Here is a 19,664-nt window from a genome sequence, read left to right on the forward strand (position 1 = left end):
CCATTGATGCACAAACCACATTTTGTTCATTCATCTGTCAGAGGTCACTTAGGTTTCTCCAGCTTTTGGCTATTGTCAGCATGTTACTGTGAACACGGGTGTGCAATATGTGAGTCGTGGGTTTTCATTGCTTTGGGCATATGTTAGACACAGAATTGATGGGTTATATTTTAGTTCTATGTAAGAGAAAACAAAACTCCATTTTTTTCATTTTAAAATTATATTCATTTACTTATTGTGGCTAAAGCTCTGTTTCAGTTCTGGAAATCATATGTTCTTCATTCACTTCAGGCTCCTAAATTAGTAGACAGGATCAATACGAAGACCTCTGCCTGCCTGCTGTGTTAAACGAAGTGTGTAATGGAAGTGCAGACCTTTAAGTGGCGTCTTCTCAGTTTGCTCTGTAAAGCATGTTTGGACACAGAACCAACTTAGTATTTCCATTAATACTGTGGATTCTGCACAGAGGTCGTTTTGCAAATCAAGGACTTAATTTCCATGTTCTCTATTTTTATTGAGGATTAAGAGGAAAAGTACAAATTGGCTTAAAATAAAAATTCTGCTTAAGGCTTTTCAGATGTTATTAATGATATATGACTCTGTAGCAGAACTGACTACTCTATGGCTTCAACTCAGGAATTATGGGAACAAATAGCCATGAGAATAACAAAGACTGCTGTGTCTATTTATAGCCATGAAAGTTTCACTTTTCTTGTTGTTGTTGATATTATTATTATTATTATTTGTGTGTGTGTGTGCGTGTTTGTGTGTAACATGAATGTGTGGCTACCTGTGGAGACCAGTAGGGGGCATTTGATCCCTCTGAGCTGAAACTGCAGGAAGTCGTGAGTCCCCTTGTGTAAATGCCTGTAATCAAACTCAGATCCTCTGGAAGAGTAGCATGTGCTCATAACCCTTGACCCATCTCTTCAATTCCTCCCACTCAGATGTTCATTTTTAAACATAGATAAACAGAGACTCAAAAAGGTAGAGTAACTTATACAAAGCCAAAACATAAAAGTAAGTGTTGTTTGACCAACAACACGTGTAAATACAAGACATACACTGTTACCCACTCCATAAGGAGATAATGACAGAAATACATAAAGGTATTCCCTTCAGGGACCTTCTCTCCCAATGGCCTCTTTATGGTGCTGAATGACACCTAGAGTTTTATATACACTGAAAACTGCCTTCAGGATTAAAGGTGAAAAAAGTTACACAATTCAAAGGATAATTCACCATTAGCAGACTCTCCTAAAAGGAACTTAGGAGATGTTTCATAAGCTCCAGGGAAATGACAATGTTCAGCCATTTAAACCTTCACGAAGGAAGGAAGGTCACTAGAAATGGCAAACGAGAAGATGGACAGAGAGCTGATCTCCTCACACCAAGCTCGAAAGCACACAACTGATTTATATTAAAGAAAACACAATTTTATTAATGTTCAGACAACAGCTTTGTTTACAGTGAAGTTTCAGAATGCATGTGGATGTAATATGTAAAATAACCACAATATACAGACGGCATGTTAATAAAGAATCCTATGGTCTGCAAATTTTTACATATATACTCTGGAATATAATGCTTCCTTGCTGGCTTTTTATGGGAAAAGTTTACTGATCCTGACCTAGAATAACTACTTTAGTTAATAATGAGGAATACAAATCAAAAGTCAATAGGTAACTTAAGATATAATTTACAGACAAAAGGCCCTGAACAAAACACAGAATAGTAAAGAACAAGATAGTAGACCTAAGTCCAATCATAGCAGTAAGATTAAATAGAAATGGACCAAATACTCTAATTAAAAGACAGAGATTATCAGACCAAAAGGCAAGATCCAACTAGAATATGTTCTAGGTAAATAACAAGACCAGCTGGGTTAAAAGAAAATTAGCAAGAAGAACACATCAGACAAACTGCAAGCCTGCGACAGCTAGCAAGATGAATGTTCACAATAAGCAAAGCCAAAACAGTATTACTGGAAGAAAACTTAGTCAAGATTAAACAAAGTTATAATAGAATTTCAAGCTACTTGAAGGAACATTAGAAAGAATGAAAGGGAAAAAAGAGAGACAAACAGGATCAGAGAGATCTTTATGCATCTGGCATCAATTGAAAGGATGCTTTCATTGAAAACTTGGTAATGTATGAAATGCTATAATTTTCATGATTTAGATGATCAAATACAGCCTCCCAAGCTCCATGACCCCAGAAAGCCATTGGATCATGAACTTTCTGATTTTGACTTTTAGATCAGATCTACAGGTGGATGGGAAGAGAATTGGTCCATAGATAAGTACACTTCCTGGTTGTCTGGATTATTAAAGTACCATGTTTATTATTTGATTCACTTAATATTTGTTTTGATAATTCTGACAGTCTGGGTTCTTGGGACTCTAATAGATCAGTGGTAGAGCATGCACTTAGGCCCTGGGTCAGTCTCTACGGGGCGGGGGAAGGGAGACAGAGGGAAGGAGAAGGAATAAGCAGGGGGCAGTTGTTATTAGTTTCTTCATTTCAAGGGTGAATAGAATATGCTCTAGATAGCCAACCTACTAAAGCAAGGTTGTGCCGTTTTTCAGAGCATGCAAGAAAAGCCGTCTGATCTCTAATATGTCTCTGTGTTACAGAGGATTGCCTACTTTTGACACTACCCAAAAGACTAGAGACTATAAGGTTACTCTGAAAGATAATGTGAATCTTTGGTGCTTTTCAAATGAAATGTTCCCTGCTTCCCTAAAATTTCATTTCATTTAAGGAAGAAAAATGTGGGCAAAGATTTCATAAATCTCAACAGTCATCACAAACTCATCACTTTCTCTCTAAGCTGTGACATCTTTTAAAATGGCTTTACCCTTCCAGGAGACCACAGGACTTGCGTGCTGTAAGACAGTTGCAAAATAACCCTAGTACCTTTCATGGGATTGAGGAGATGTCTCATTTGTCTAAGCAGAAAGGGAGGATAAAATTCTAAGAGAGGTCAACAGTATACATAATGAGTAATCCTATTTTTGTGAGCCTCATTTTTATTTAAATTAAAGGAATACGGTTGAGCTCAGCCTTGCCCACAATATAGATAGCAAAGTGGTTAGAATCTACAGAAGCATTGCTAACCCTGACTGTAATGACTAAAACATGATACATATGAAGACACGCAGGGTGCTCTCTGAGAACTCCTTCGGTTAGTGCACAAGGCTAAACACACCTCTTTTTTCAGGACAGTCATTTACTTTTCTTTCAAATCTCTGGTATTTTAGATTTGACTGCTGTCAAATACATTGCTATAATGAAAGACAACAGGCAGGGGGCAGCAGATTTCAAACAGGAACAAGCAAACATTGTTCTAGGTGACAAACACCACCAGCTGAAACCCCTACATCCTGGTCTTTTCTAACTCCCCAGCTCTAATCAATAGACTTTTTCAAATTATTTAGATGTTAATCATAAGATATATTTATATGACAAATCAGAGTTTGACTAACATTATGATTCAGAATGAAAGCAATTAAACTTATTTATATGTGTAAGCTGAGTGGTCGTTTATGTGATCATCATATGTGAATGTTTATATATGCATTTTTTCAATCTTTCTCTCCTTTTTCATGATGATGACCACAGAAATTACTGATGCCCAGAGGAAAATCTGTTCAAGTCTAGTAAGATGTTAGGTGGTAGGAAAATGTCTAGCGCTATAAAATACTCAGACTCTTACAGTAGTGTAACGAGAGAACAAGATACACGTGACTCTGCAACACAGAAGACAAAAACGGCACCCAAGGTAAGTTAGGATGAAGCCTGGAGAGAGGCTCCGGAAGCTTCTTGTATGATATTGTCAGGTCCTATTACAGTTACGCATCACATCATTTCTTTTGAGAGGAGTTTTAGAGAAACAACAATTATGGTGAGAGTAAAGTAGAGTTACAATTGTCATATCAGCTCGATTATTAAAAGCAATAACACATTAAAGACAAAAACTTACTGGTTTTCCTTGAACTCCCCTCTCCCCAGGGTTTCCAGCCTTACCCTACACATGAGAGACAAAATGCTTAGGTCAGACAGCCCTTCTCAAAATAGCACAAGGGAGAACATCAGAATGTTCATGGGTAAGGAGATGTGGTTTGCTACTCACGGTAAGACCAGGAAGCCCTCTCTTTCCTTGGTTTCCTTTTTCACCCTAGTAAAATATTAAGATCACATGGATTGGTCAGAATTTGAGCCATGGTCTTACATGGTACCACAGAGAAAACAGGACATCAAGTAGACAGTTCAATATTAAAAAGAACATGGCTGGTGTGTGTTAAAACTGTGCGGTAGAAGGAAATACATCAATATTTAAATATACAAGACAACGACTCTGCCAAATTTAACTGCACAGGAGATGGTCAATCAGCAAGTACCTTGGCACCATGTCCACCTTGATCCCCCACGAGGCCATCTGGTCCTCTGGGTCCCTACAGGTAGAAGGAAAATATCCCATTGTTAATTTGAAATGCTCTTCTTAATAACAAATAAAACCAAGTCCAAGTTTTAAAGAATTTATGCCACAGAATAAGGTAAGTACAGAATTAGCTATAAGAGTTGCTGAGGTGTTTCTAACCTAAGCTGATTATTTTATATTTTTACTTAGAAGTCCTGTGGGATTTATCCATAAAACGACTAAGTTAACTTAAAAGAGCCCAGGTTGTTTACCTAGACAGTCTTCTTAAGTTTCATTATTTTGGAATTGTTCTTCTCTCTGCATTTTTAGAAGATGAATGTTCAGGACACTGCACTTGCTATGTGCCCACTGGACGGCAGCTACTGGAAGATGGCAGGGGCTCAGAACAGGTATAGAAAGCACTTGTGGCAAATCTTCTCAATATCCACTCAAGAGTTATCTGCAGAGAAAGCCATCTGCTTTCAAACAGTGATAGGTCTCGCTTTCTAAAGCACACATATCTCGAAGGGCTTTGTAATGGACTTAAGTCTTAAACCCTCTACGTGGGCACCTACTGTAGAAAAGAGATAGCTATTGCTGTGTGGATACATAATCGTGAGTTTCTTCATCATGGAACCTAGGGAATGCAAAGTTATTTAATACTTAATTTATTTCTATGATTTCATAGAAAGAGTAAATAGTTCCAGTGGGTGATGGGTAAGCAGAAGGTTTCTATACAGCACAACTATACAATCTTGAGACCCTGTCAAGTGCTGAGGTGAAGGGGCCCCTGTGTTGGCTCTAGTGCCAAGATCCAGAATTCTATTATCAAAGCTGTTTGCTACAACAGGCCTCTCCAGGCTGGATTCCTGGATTCCTGGTTTAAGTGTATTCCCAGGTACACTCAAGGGTTTGGAGGGAGCACTAATACCCCAGGAGGACCCATGAGGATCTCCCTATTAAGGCAAAATTTATATAAAACATTTGTGTAATGTTTTGCATTAAAACACACTTATGCAAAACTGTTTCACAGTGATTATTGTTGGTGCAGTTGTTATTATCCCGGTGGTAAATCAGGGCCTCTAGCAGGCAGTTCACCATTGAACTTCTGCTGGCCTTTGTAGTTTTTGTTTTTACATTTACTATTTCATTTACCAAGAGATATTCATTTCTGTGCTCTCAGTGATAAAAAATAACCACATACAATGTGAAAGTACACGTCTAAGTCAGGAGGTCACAGTAAGATCGTAAGGCGAAAGTCACGTTGTGAGAGTTTGAGAGCCCTGCTCTAAGAAAGGCTGGTACTGTCTATGCTTCAGGCAAGAGTGCGCTAATGAGCTAGAGGCATAGCCCGGCAGCATAGTAGGTTTCCCTCTGGTGGTGGCAGACATAAACCTCACTGCTGATGTGACTCCTGAGGAAAAATAAACAAGGCCTAAGAGAATTAGACATTCAGTCTTACAATAAGCACGTAATCTGGCATCATATTTAAAAAGTAACAGCTCGAAAGTGTCTTTTGGATTTGTCATTTTCTGGGTACATACACAGAATACCCAGGCTTTTTTCTGTACTGTTAGGAATGTCAAAGCTAGGTGCAGTGAGCTGGAAGAGGGTTCTTAAAGCCAGAGTGAGAATCGAATACGTCAACTCCATTGAAGAAAAGCATTGAAGAAATATTGCATATTTGAAACATAGGTAAATTCATCAAAGACTTAGCCAGACTCAGGACTGAGCAATTTGTGATATAATGCATTGGGTGTCAGGCTACGGGCCTTCTGTTTGATATAAATACTAAATTAAAAGAAGAAACCTACAGTCAACTAAAATGTTAACATATACTGTATGCTTGATTTACTTAGGAAGACTTTTATAAGAACCCTGAGCCCGTTTCTATGGCCTCCGTGATAGGTTATGGCAGACTGAGTGTCCATGAATGAAGGAAATAACTGTATCCACAGACAGATGGACTCGGTGTACTTATATGTTCTCAAAGTCAGATCTGAATCTTGATATGACCCCTATTAATTTTCAACTCACTCACACGCCTGACTCACGATGCCAAGCAATCTTTTTCTGGCCCTTGCTTTACACAGCCAGAACCAAGTGATCCACTGACGCAAACCAACACTGCCAGGGCTCCCGAGGAAAGGTCCCTGCTGTAAACTTTGGACAGAGCAGAGGGAAAAGCGTCTATCACTAGAGACACTTTAGCTACTGCCTAGCACTGATCCTAAATACAAATGCTACCGAAGCCACTTTACCTTAAAGTGACACGCAGCCCCTCGAAGGGACCAATTTGCAGAGTGTTAATCACCACATAAGTGTCACTGTTGGAGAGAAAACCCTAAATTGTTGCACATTTCTAACAAAGTTACCCCTCTACTGCATCCCAATCTTAAATAGAATGGTCTCAGTACCAAATCTGCTGGCTGCCTGCCTCTCTATACCAAGGCTCTAGAGAAAGAGGGTGGAATTTAAAAGAGGGTTGTGCTCACGGATTTAACTCCAGCCCACATGTGTAGGTGATCCTGCTTTGCTCAAATCATTTCTCCTGTCGGGCAGCTGGACACAGATGGAAATACTGGCAGGCGTCAAAGGGTCCTTTTATCAGTAATCCCCAAAGTGTCAACTTGTATGTGAACGGCAACGGCTCAGGCTGTGCTGACACCTAGCTGCCCGTCAGGCCAAGCCTCCATCATCTGGGCTAGAGTAGCAAATCTGTCAGCTCATATCACCTACTCAAAAGAACGCATTTTATGAATTGCATGAAGTAGCTTTAGTATATTAAATAATGTCTCTTTACCTAACTGTTCTCCAGCTAAACATGCCAGCTAGGAAAAGATTAAGATGTTTAATGTTTAATATACTTAATGTTTAAATAGAAAGGGCGTTTAAATAACAATTTAATATATTTATGACTACATTTTAATACTTATCTTGTTACTCTATGCAGCTTTGTAAATGCCATGAATATACAATCATCCCACTGCAAGTTAGAAACATTTTCATGATACTATTATGTTTACCTTACTTTCTAGATGTTGATATTGTGACCTGCTTTGATTGTCCTTTCCCTTGGTAGATTTTAGTATTCCATAGTATTTCCCAGTATCAAGACCATAAGTCAAGTCACAAAATTGGAAAGCCCACTGTGGTGTGAAACTGAAGGGTAGTTGACAAAGAATCCTCTGGGTTACTAGTTAAGTGTTATATGAACTGTTAGAAATCAGGTTGGTTAGATATACTGTAGGTTATCAGAAGGCAGAACCGCCCAGGGATGGCCCTACCATTCATGGTATTTGTATGACCATTTGAGAACAGTATAAATCCTAGACAAAATAGGAAAAGTGAATAAGCATTAGATCATTCTGTGTGGACTCAGAATGTATGTCCCCAAGAGTAGAGTTTCCCTTCAGGGTCCTGTCACACAAAGCAGTGACAGGTGTGCCAGAGTATTGAATCTCTTCATCTTTGTGGATGTGCCTGAGGATGAACCCAAGATCTTGGAGCCAGACACCTTTCCAACTTATCTCAATAGGCCAAATCAATTGTGTGTGTGTGTGTGTGTGTGTGTGTGTGTGTGTGTGTGTGTGTATCTCCAATGTCTGTGGAGGCCATAAGAGGACACTGGACCTCCTGGAGCTGGCGTTACAGGCAGCTGTGAGCTACTTGACATGGTGCTGGCAACACAACTCTAGTTCTCATGACTGAGCATCAAGTGCTCTTAACAAATGAGTCATCTCTCCAGCCCATTCAGTTAAACGTTTTGTATAAAGTCTACCATTAATAATATCCTCCTAGTGAAGAAAGACACTCTCCTCCCCTAACAAAGTTTCCGTTTGCAGAAACTCCTGAGTGACGTGGTTGAAAGTTGTGTGGCACCATTTGAAGAGAGTCAGGAAACTGTATCTGGAAAATGATGGAAAGGCTCAGAGATGTGAGAGATGAGGGCGACATGACACGTCAGGAAAGCAGGAAGCTACTCATGGTCCCAGTGAAGTTAGAAAACTGCAGAGCACATGAACTCGCAATGGGATTTATGAGATCGTTCAAGTGGTTCAGCATGTACCACGGTTAGGGACATGGATTTGCCTGAGAGTCACTGAGACCTAAATCACTTAACTAACAGAAGGTTGGGATAAGTATTATTTTTAATCCACCTGCCACAAGCCGTTGTGCCTTCTCACTGTGACTCACACTAGACTGAATAAACATGTCTGACCTCACCAAGAACTGAGTCCTGGCCAGCAGGAAGCAGCAAAAGACAGAGCACAGATCCCTTCTCTCTTAGTTTTAAGTTTATTTATGCTAAGATGAACCAACTATCACTGATGATTGCAGACAGCCACTCTAAAAGCCAGGAAGGAAAATAGTTTTTCATAAAATAATAATAAAGACAAAGGTCTCACCTTTGGTCCTCACCTACTACACAAGACACAGAATCAAAGCTGTTCTCCAACTGGGAGTCCTCAAGACTCTCTCTCAGTTTTACAACTGGGAAGCTGCAGTGCTTTCATCTTTATTATTTTTCAATTTTAACAGTCTTTATTATTTAGAGACCAAGTTTTAGAATTAAAAAATAGCCTCCAGTAGCTCTAAAGTTTAAGCCAAGTGAAGGGCACTGCATGAAATGCTGCCCTTAAAGCCACACGTTCAGATGAGGAAAAGTTTGCTTAATATTCTATGCGGCATCTAATCAACATTGGCTTTGGAGTAGGACACATCAAGGCCTGAATATAGTTGAGACATTTCTCTGTCTCTGAGGATCATATTCCTTGGGTCCTGGTTATAATTCCTTGGTTATAATATCTGTGACACAGTGCCGTGCCTTCTTACCATGGCTCTGAGTATCAAACAGGACAATATATGTAAAGCACATGTGACAGGTATATACGTGGTGGCCTGATGCTTTTATAAAAAGTGTTAATGTTTAAGAGACAACTTGGTAGATAAATATTTTTGCATATTTTCTGCACATATCAGTTATTACATGATAATGACTAAAATACCTTTGATCTATAGTTGATGAGCACTAACTCATCTTGTATATATTTATTCTATTCATTACTGTTTTATTTTGTTATCATTTTTCATGGTATATAAATCCGTTGTGAATAGAAGTGTAATTTATTTAAAGATATTTACAATGCTCCTACAGGATGAAAAGAGAGACTGGGAATAAGAAAAAAGAACCCTATGATTTTGTAATATGTGAAAATTAAAATGAAGCATGATTTTATAAGTATTAATTATATTTCTATAAGTATTTTATAACATTTTATAAGTGTCAAATATATAACTATAATACGTACTTATATTAGTTGTATTATTATTTATATTTAAATTGCTATAGGTAGTTCATATAACAGAATAAAAACAGCAAAAATCCAACACGTAAGTATAATTCTAGACTGTGTAGAGCTGGCTTTGTCAAACACATCACTATGAGATGACTTTTTTGAGATTAACATAATTTTTCGTTACTTACTCTTTGTCCTTTAGGACCAGGACTCCCAGGTGCGCCTCTTGTCCCAACAAGACCCTACATATTGAAAATGTAAAAACTCGATATCAAATTCATAACATTATTACTAGAATAGTATCTGTACTTTCTTATGTGACATTTATTTTAATTGATTTTTAAAAATGAAATTTATTTGTCTCCCTACAAATATATTTTAATTAATAAATAGCATGTGTTGTTTCCCTACAAATACATTTTAGTTAATCAATACCATGTGTCCCTCCCCAGTGTTCTGATTTCAAAATATTTCACTCTTTGGATAAGTGCCTTTTATGGGTGAAATGAATTGGAAGGGTTTAATATCCATTAAACAAACAGTGTTCAGGAACTCAAAGGAAATGAGGAAGGAGAGATTCTCTTAGCCAGTTAAACCAGTCTAATATCCCCAGCCCATCAGAGAAGCAATGGCTATTACTGTTACAATTTCTTTGCTTTTATCAAATATATCTGTTATAACCCCATGTATAAAATCTGTATATTTTCTGAACCCATGAATAATATTATAAGTGATTTTAAATTAATGTATCAAAAATGAAAATTAAGTTGCTATTTTAAAAGCAGATTTAATGATGTATTACAATCTCCTATAAAGAGTTAGTAGAGTATAGCACAAAGTTATGGCTATGTATAGAAATGTATAGAAGGCAATTCTTGACAATACAATCATTTAGCCACACAATAAAGTAGGTCCCTCAGTAGGACATGTGATATTCACAGCCTTGGGTTTTTGATCAGGTTTACAATATCAGACATGAATTCCCTCCTGTCAGCAGACCTCAAATACAGTCAAAAAGCAGTTGGTCCCCCACAAACCACGACATCACTACTGCACTGGTGGGTACAGATTGCCTGGTAGGTTGGCAAAGCCTAGACTTGGTTAAGACCTTTGATTCTTTTCTCCATCAGCAACCCACATAGCACCTGCAAACGCTATGAAAGCAAGCCAGCAGGGACTTTCTGGTCAATTTGAGATTGATGTTCTGGGTCCTGGAACCAAAGTATGTGTCGTATTCAGCTCCCAGGTTTTTCCTTTTTGTCACTGAGAGTAATGACAGTGACAATGCTCTGTGTTGATCCTGGCACCAAGATTTTAATTTAACATTGTCTTCTTGTTAATTCAATCCCTTGTCTTCTGTTTGGCTATGAACTTTATATAGATAAAAAATGGGGCAAATTTTAGGGTCTCAAGTTAACTCATTCTTTTCTGTGAGTGAAGAGATGGACAGCTATGCTCTAGTCTTTTTTGTTTTAGAAGTAAACAGTATGTTTATGAATATACTATGAAATCACCTTCCTTTATTGAATGGAAATAATTTCTGTGAAGAGAAATTCTGCCCAGACACCACAGAGGCTGAACATCTTCAGATTCATGTCCACAATAACTGTCAAACCTTGACAAGGGAATGCTTTCTCTTTAGGGGAAAAATTTAATTATCTTTCTGAAAACAACAGATGGAATATATTCAAAGCTCATGTTAGCAAAAGCAAAAGCACAGTTCCTATGAATTTTAACTGTTTGTTTGAGAGTATTTGCGAAATTTAAGAAAAACATTTTAAAATAACTCCTTGTGTTTTGTTAATTCCTTGGCTCTCAGCTGTATTTTGGTTACTGATTCTATTTTCTTTCAAAAGGAAGATTAATTTTTCCCTTTTTAGTTTAGGCTCGAGAACTGAAATTGGTTACTATACATAGTAGGGTTAAGGAAACTCAAGATACCAAGAAATATTTCAGAATGTTCATATGGTTTGGGAGGAAAGCAGTGGAGATTATCTTATACAGCGCTGATTTAAATGAGACTCAAAAAGATGGCACAACAAAGCGATGAATTTAAATTAAAGTGCACAGTCAAGAAAGCACCACAAGTCAGCTCTATACTTACAGGTAATCCAAGTGGGCCCATGGGTCCTGGAGCTCCAGGAGGACCTGGGTAGCCCTATGAATAAAATGAAATAAGAAAAACATATAATTAATCATTTTTCTTTAAGAAAAAAAAACACAGTAAACCACAAATGGTGACAAAACAACAGTTCTACAAGATTACCCTTTCTACCTAAGATACATGAGGCCATAGCAAACACTGTAGAGTAGGATCATAGAAATTAAAGATGTGTTTCCATAGAAGCTGAATGTCAGTTATTAGGTTGTTGCTTTTATTTTTTTTTTTTTTTTAACAACATACCTATTTTTTATTGGACATTTTGTTTATTTACATTTCATATGTCATCCCCTTTCACCATTTACCCTCCCTAGAAACACTCTAGCCCATCTCCCTTCTCCTTTTTGCTTTTATACCATTTTAATTACATGTACTGAGTATTGAGTATTGAGGTCAGTTCTAGTTTGAGGAACTAGATAGCTACACAATAGATGCAAATAGTCAAGGAACAAGCAAGACAAAAAACACAAATAGTCAAAGAACAAACAAGGCAATAAACAAAGTTCCGTGAACACGCTCGTGATCACTGTTTCTAAGGGCTTACCAGAATGACCAGAATATCTGAGTCACCTTCCCTGTCCTAGTCAAAAGTCATTTTCATGTCTGAAGCCTACTTTCTGTTCTAGCCTAATATTTAGATTCTTGCCTGAAATTACTTCTTTTTTTTTTTTTTTTTTGTTAAAATATTCTTTTTTTTTTTTTTATTGGATGATTTATTTACATTTCCTATGTTGTCCCCTTACCCCATCCCCCACCACCCCCTCGGAACCTCCAATCCCCTCGCCCCTCCTCCTTCTTCTCTGTGGATGTAACCTCTATCCACACCCCCCCACTCCCACCTCCCCACCCTCAAAATTCCCACCCCCTGGGGCATCCAGCCTTCATGAGGTCAAGGTTCTCTTCTTCCACCTATGCCCAGCAGGGCCCTCCACTTTTATATATTCAGCTGAAGCCCTGGATCCCCCCCTAAGTGCTCCCAGGCTGGTGGTTTAGACCCTGGGAGCTGTGGTTGGTTGGTATTGTTGCTCTCCTCATGGTGCCACAAACCCTTTCAGCTCCTTCGGTTTTTAAAAGAAAGTCACTAGGTGGCACCATGTGTTACAATACCTCAGGATCACCTTCATTTCCTCTTTCTGTAGGTGATGACATCTTATGTGTGGACTATGCTCTGTGATGATACAAACTATGACTTAGGAACTTTTTAAAGAGGTCAGTAAATCCCACGATTAAGGAAGATAGATGCAACTAACCCAACAACTTTTAGGAAGAACACGTACATTACGGTACTAACACTAATTTTGAAGATGTCTTAGGAGGGAAAGATTCTTGAATTCAATTGGTTTGTGAATAAGTTAGGTTGACTACCTGACCCCACTAGAAATTGCTAAAAAAAAAATTTTGTGGTGCTCTTCTGATAATATGAAAATTAAAAAATAAAGAGTTAAATGTGGAGTGAGCTTGTAGATAGTGTTACATGACAACATTATTCTATATTTTCTGAAAGGGGAGGTTCTAAAACTGATACTGATCATCCTTTAAATTCCCTATAACACTTGCAAACTATTAAATAAACTAAAAATACAACCCAGATATAAAACTTTTCAGTTGTCATTATCTTGAGGATATAAACAAATAAGACAAATTTTTGGTGCTGATATTCTTATGTGCCAAAGGCCTACCTCATGCCCAAAAGATCTACTCCATGGACAAAAGACCAATTAATGGCCAAAAATTGGTTTATTACTGGAGATCAGTTGAGAACATATGTAATATAAACTTTATTTGCTCAAGAATATGCAGATTTTCAGTTGAATTTTCTTTTTAATCTAGTGTAGCTAATGTGTCTCCATTTAATTATTTTCCCAAATTATAGATTTTTTTAATACTAAGGTAGTTTATTTTTATGTTTCTTCATGGATTTGGTACCATAGAAAGAACATCATTCTAGGATATCAAACAGCTAAAAGTAAAAGTTCAATAGAAATTTATTATAAAATAACATTTTCATTTAAATTCCAGTCAGTGTGGGTCTACCCCCAGAAGGCCTTAGCTTTGTTATTACGTGTGTAGGAAACAGAGTTTTTAGATTTGTGAATTCTTACCATGACACCTTTTTCCCCCTGGGGACCAAGTGGGCCTGGACTTCCACGTTCTCCCTTGTGAAACAATAAGGAGAGAAGGCAACACTGAGTCGTGTTAGTTATGGGTGAGCTAAGGGTACCAAGGGAAACCACCACAGCCGTCGCTTACATGCACATCCTGTCTTCACCATTAACACCTCTGAAACTTACAGAGCTTTTATTTTTAACCCCATGGCTGCAAATCTCCTAATACAATGGAGTTCTCTTGGTTGTAGTCTTATTGAAGTGAAGATAGAAATTATGGGTAAACAGGATCTTCCAAAAAAAGCACTGCAGCCTGCTAAAGTTTTATAAATGAGAACTCTAATGAGTTCTTACAAGAGACCGCAGAGTAGTAAATTCCTGAAAACATCAAGCAAATTGAAAAAGGAGGTAATCTCTAGAACAATGGAAGAAATTATTTCCTTGGACTGGGGGCCTCAGCGAAGAGTCGCAGATCTCATTCTGGAGGGGCGTAGGAATCAAGTCTTCACTAGAGAGTTAAAAGTAATGTAGTCACATTAAAATTCCTCATATTGTCTAAGTATTAGCTCATTGAATTATAACCAAACAACTGAATAATTTCTGTACTTTGTTATATTAAAATCAATAAGCATATATTAAGAATTTGTATTATGTTATGAAGTTAAGCTTATACTCTGCTTTCAAGATTGGTTGTTAGCGGGGATGAAATAATTAGAGAAAAGTTGTTGTGGATGGCCCTGGTGTTATTTGTACTTTGATGTTTATTCCGCTTTCCCAGGAAGGGCTGTCTGGAACGAGGAATGAGTCACTCAGGTGACTTCTTGTGAACCATCCTAGTGAATAAAGGAGCCAATCACTGGACAAGTAGGCGGTACTTCCAGGTTGGAAAGGATGAGAGTAGGCAGGAGAGAGAGATAGGGCTTTTTTGGACAGGGATAGTGAAAGGACAAGATGTAGCTATTAGAGTCTCCTGGTTTCAATGGCGGATCTATCAGGATTCGCCACTGGAGGATGTAGATTAAATATGGCTTACAAGATTAGGATTCTAGTTGTTGCGCCCAGCGATTGAGTTACCATTGTTTCTGAACTAAGTTTGTGTGGTGTTTTCCTTCACAGGGCAGCTTGACTAGGTTCCTTAGAGAACAGCAAAGCATGGGTTTGCCTAATGTGCATCACAAAAGGCCGTGGGAGATAGCGACCCTCCAGTGGGACCTTAGTGAGCTGGGTGGAGAGATTTTGGAGTTCTGGGTCAGAGAGTCTCCATGAGACAAGAACAGGCCAGCATGGCCCACCAGTGCATGGCTGGGCAGCCCACGAGGGCAGAGAGTAGCTGGGTTTAGAGCAGGATGGTGCCGCTTTTTAAAATATTTCCTGAAACAAAAGGTTGACTTGTAAACTCTGTAGAACTTTTTCTCACCCCAGGGAGGGAGGAAATCAGAAAGGAGTAGAGATGTGTGAGGACATTTTCCAAGAGGGTAGACATTAGTAGAGTCAAACAGTTTATCCATGAATAAAAGTCTGGGATGGAAGAGAGTAAACAATCAGGTAAGCAGTGAGACTGAGTGTAGCACAGGTGTCTAATGAGTTGGGAGAAAGAAAAGAGTAAACCAGACGCTTACTTTTCTGATTCAGAATTGCTTCCAAAGAGGTTTCAAGGTAGAATTGCGTAATCTTTTTTTTTGATTCTACACTGGCCACTTCACATTTGCTTTTCAGATTACATCTTTATAACCAGAAGGGTATCCTACCATTACAATTTAGAAACAAGCATGTAACTAGCCACATGTCAACATATTTAAGAGATTCACTAGAGGTAAGATGTTATACTTTTGAATAAATCTTCCTTTTAGTAGCATAGATTAATTGTACAAAGTAATAATTTTCATTGTTCCATTTACAAAGCGCACCTAGCACACCGTGATCACCTGCACACACTCTCTTACTGTTCTATGTCTCCTCCTGCTTTTCTCTCTTCACCCTAATGGTCTCCCTTTTATGCTTACTACATTCCACATGTGAGAGAAACCATGAAATGGATTTCCCTCAACATCCTGATCTCCATTCCCAGCAATTACTTGCAATGATATATAATTTCATTCTTTTTATGTCTGTTTAGGCCTCTAAATGTCTCTTGGATGCACAGATCTTTCCCTACATTCTGAATATTTTTCTGCACAGCTCCAGCAAGTAGAATTCATGCGGCTTTAATTCACAGATACATTCTTTTTCTGCATTGAGAATTCTTTTTTTTTTTTTTTTTTTGAGACAGTGTTTCTCTGTGTAGCCCTAGCTGTCCTGGAACTCATTCTGTAGACCAGGCTGGCCTCGAACTCAGAAATCTGCCTGCCTCTGCCTCCCAAGTGCTGGGATTAAAGGCGTGTGCCACCACCACCCGGCTACATTGAGAATTCTTAGTTTTCATCTCAGGATCATGCCCCAAAGTTCTTGAAAATAGTGGTCATGATTGTTTCTTTTCTTCTTTCTTTTTTTTTTCCCTGTCTGAATGTAATCATTCCTTAACCATATCATCAATCTGTGAAAACCTTTCTTCTACCTAATTTAATTTAATGGTAATATTGTCCACAGTTTAAATTTTGATTTATGGTGACTTTCGTTTCCAAAATTCCTGCCTTTTCCCCTTCAGAATCTGTTTATTTATTAAATTTCTCATTTTTCTTACTAAATTTCTTCTCTAAATCTTGATTTGACTTTCTTATTCCATTTGTCTGTTTGTTTGACTCCTCTTTGAGGTCACTGGTCCTTTTTTAAAGTAAACGTTTGAATGCTTTGCTTAGTCTTTTAGCCCCTTCATTGTTTTTGGACTCAGTTATTGAGGGCTTGTTAACTTTGGTGGGAGTCATATTGCCTGGCCCTTCCATTTTTCTTGTGTTTCTATGTAAATATTTTTGCATTTGTTGGGATATCCCTTCTGGTTTTATGTGGAAGTGTTCTTAGGGGGTGATTTTATCTTAAGCTCTCAATCTCTGTCTCTACTCAGAGGAGAGGAAGCAGACCACAATAGAACAATTCAAAAACAAATCGGATATTTAAACACAACAGCAACAACAACAAAAAAACCAACTAGAACTGTCAACAACATTGCCTTAAGGAGAGAAAAGTAAGGAGCTCAGGTACTTAGGCTCCAAGGCCTGACACTATTACTGATGCTATGGTGTGCTTACAGACAGGAGTCTAGCTAGCATGGCTGCCCTCGGAGAGGCCTAATAAGCAGCTGACTGATACAGAAGCAGATACTTACACCCGACTGAAGTCGGAGACCCCTGGGGTTGAATTAGAGAAAGGCTGGAAGAAGTTGAGAAGGAGGGTGACCCCACAGGAAGACCAGCAGTCTCAACTAACCTGGACCCCCGAGATCTCTCAGACACTGAGCCACCAACCAGGCAGCATACACTAGCTGGTCTGAGGCCCCCGACACATACACAGCAGAGGACTGCCTGGTCTGGCCTCAGTGAGGGAAGATGCACCTAACCCTCGAGAGACTTGAGGCCCTAGGGAGTGGGGAGGTCTGGTGTTGTTGTTGGTGGTGGTGGTGTGCGTGTTAATCCTCTTGGAGATGGGGAGAAGGAATGGGATAAGGAACTGTTAGAGCGCAGAACAGGAAGGGGAATAACCGACTGGACTGTAAAAAAGGATTAAAGATAATAAAAGAATAAGATAAGAATTGAAAAGCTATTCAAGCTAAAAGTATTGATGATTAAATAATAAAATGACAGAGAGTAGGGGATAAAAGAGAATGATTAACATTGGAAAGAGAACAGTTTGTGTTGACAACAAAAGAAAACGTGGTGGGAGTAAAAAGAAAAGAAATACAGGACAAGGCAAACATTCAGAGAGGAAACAAGACCAATCGGTGCTTCCTCCTTGCTTAGGAGGTAGAGGATGAAGATGCTCTGCTCTCTCCTAGACTCATCCTTGGTATTGGGAACAGGAGGGTACTGAGTACTGTGCTTTCTGTAGTTCCAACAGATTAGACCAGAGAAGGCTGAGCCAGACTCAGTGGGCTTTTTCACTGGGCTTGATGGCCACCACAGGATTGAATTACTTCCAGGATACAAGCTCAGCAACAAAAAAAAGTAGAAGCCTCCTTCAGGTTGTTGCTGCCATCTGAGCCTGCTGGGCACCAGGTTGGATGGTCCCTCATGGCGAGGCGCTCCATTAGTGCAGCCGCGAGTATGGGAAATGCCCAAGCAGCTGCCGCGCTTTCACCAAGTGTTTTCTTGGACTCTGATGTTTTGTTGAAGATGTGTGAGCACACAGAAAAGTGATCACTGTCCCTAGTCCTCCATCCTCATCCTCTAGTCCCCGATTAGGGTGGCAAGTACCCTTTGATCAATCACCATGAACAGTCATATGAAAGATTACAGTTAGCCTGCAGTTCTTAATGCAAAACAAAAATTAACACAATGAGTTACCTTTTCACCAATGCTTCCAGTTATCCCAACTTCTCCAGGTAAACCAACAGGTCCCTTGTAAGAAAAGAAATGGCAGAAAATATGCATATATTACATTCCTCTTATAGCATCCTGGTGTTAAATCACCTATAATTACTGTTTAAATCTACTTCACCGTAATTTTATTTGGAGGCAAATTCTTTGTAGAACAGGTACATAGCCTATGACTTCATGTTAGAATTAATTTATTCAGTCAGTCAACAATACCTAAATCAAATCTTAATTCATAACATATACTTTGTTGGGAGATGATGTAGTCTCTGTCCTTATAAACTAATAAGCAACAGGATGTTATAAAATATTTACAACTTCCATATCTACTTGTTGGGGATATGTTAGCCTAAAATTTTTGTGACCACCTTCTTTGAAAGTATCTTAATGCCCATTTGTGTTCAATTATTTGTTCAGTTATAGAAGAACTTGATATCTATTCTGAGTGGTACTGGTTGCCAAGGTAAGACAGAGTCAGGCCCTGTCTTGATGTCATAGTTAGCTCCAGCTGACAAGTTGACACAACCCACAGTCACCTGGACAGAGGAAACTTCAATTGTGGAATAACCTCAGCAACCTTGGCCTGTGGGCATGTCTGTGGGAGCATTGTTCTTAGTTTTTAACTGATGTAGTAGGATGGGTGGGCCTGGGTTGTGTAAGAAAGCAGGCTAAGCAAGCCTAAAAATCCAAGCCAGCGAGCAGTGCTCCTCCATGGTTACCGCTTCAAGCTCCTGCCTTGGTTTCCTTTGGTGGTGAGACTAAAACCTGTATATTAAATAAACTCTATCCTTCCCAACTTGCTTTTGGTCATGATTTTATCACCATAACAAACCAAGCTGGAAACACTTGGCAAGTCAAAACATCTGGTAACACAGAAGGGAAGCCATTAACAGTTATAGATATGACCTAAGCTCATGAAGGAATAAACCGTGATGATAGAGAATGAAATAGAAGGCATTTTAGCAAGGAGAGTCTGGTGAGGGCTGAAACCAGACAATCTGTAGCTCGAGTAGGAAGAGGTCAGCCAGGAAAATGAAGAAGGGAGGCAGGGATTCAAGCTAGTACACAGCCTGAGTAAGGGAAACAGTTGTGAAGACAGAGGGAAGAAAGCCACCAGCAATAGCATTCTGAAGGAACATGACTTGGGTTCTATCTGTGTTTGTTTTTGTGCATATTTATTATTTCTTCTTTAATAGATGTAAAGAGCAAAAA

The 19,664-nt window shown here is 38.8% G+C and overlaps 1 protein-coding gene across 1 annotated transcript in view; it reads right to left on the reverse strand.

Moving 5' to 3' along the window:
* The window catches only part of Col24a1 (collagen type XXIV alpha 1 chain), a 157,624-nt gene that overhangs the window by 99,483 nt on the left and 38,477 nt on the right, over nucleotides 1-19,664 (reverse strand). The window contains exons 6-12 of the mRNA XM_028788098.1: nucleotides 18,423-18,476; nucleotides 13,987-14,040; nucleotides 11,828-11,881; nucleotides 9,912-9,965; nucleotides 4,404-4,457; nucleotides 4,136-4,180; nucleotides 3,986-4,030 (exon numbers count right to left, since the gene is read on the reverse strand). Of these exons, the coding sequence (XP_028643931.1) occupies nucleotides 3,986-4,030; nucleotides 4,136-4,180; nucleotides 4,404-4,457; nucleotides 9,912-9,965; nucleotides 11,828-11,881; nucleotides 13,987-14,040; nucleotides 18,423-18,476 (360 nt within the window). The remainder of the gene's footprint in view (nucleotides 1-3,985; nucleotides 4,031-4,135; nucleotides 4,181-4,403; nucleotides 4,458-9,911; nucleotides 9,966-11,827; nucleotides 11,882-13,986; nucleotides 14,041-18,422; nucleotides 18,477-19,664) is intronic.

This window comes from Grammomys surdaster, unplaced genomic scaffold (assembly GCF_004785775.1).
Source record: "Grammomys surdaster isolate TR1022 unplaced genomic scaffold, NIH_TR_1.0 125701, whole genome shotgun sequence".
Lineage (NCBI taxonomy): Eukaryota > Metazoa > Chordata > Mammalia > Rodentia > Muridae > Grammomys > Grammomys surdaster.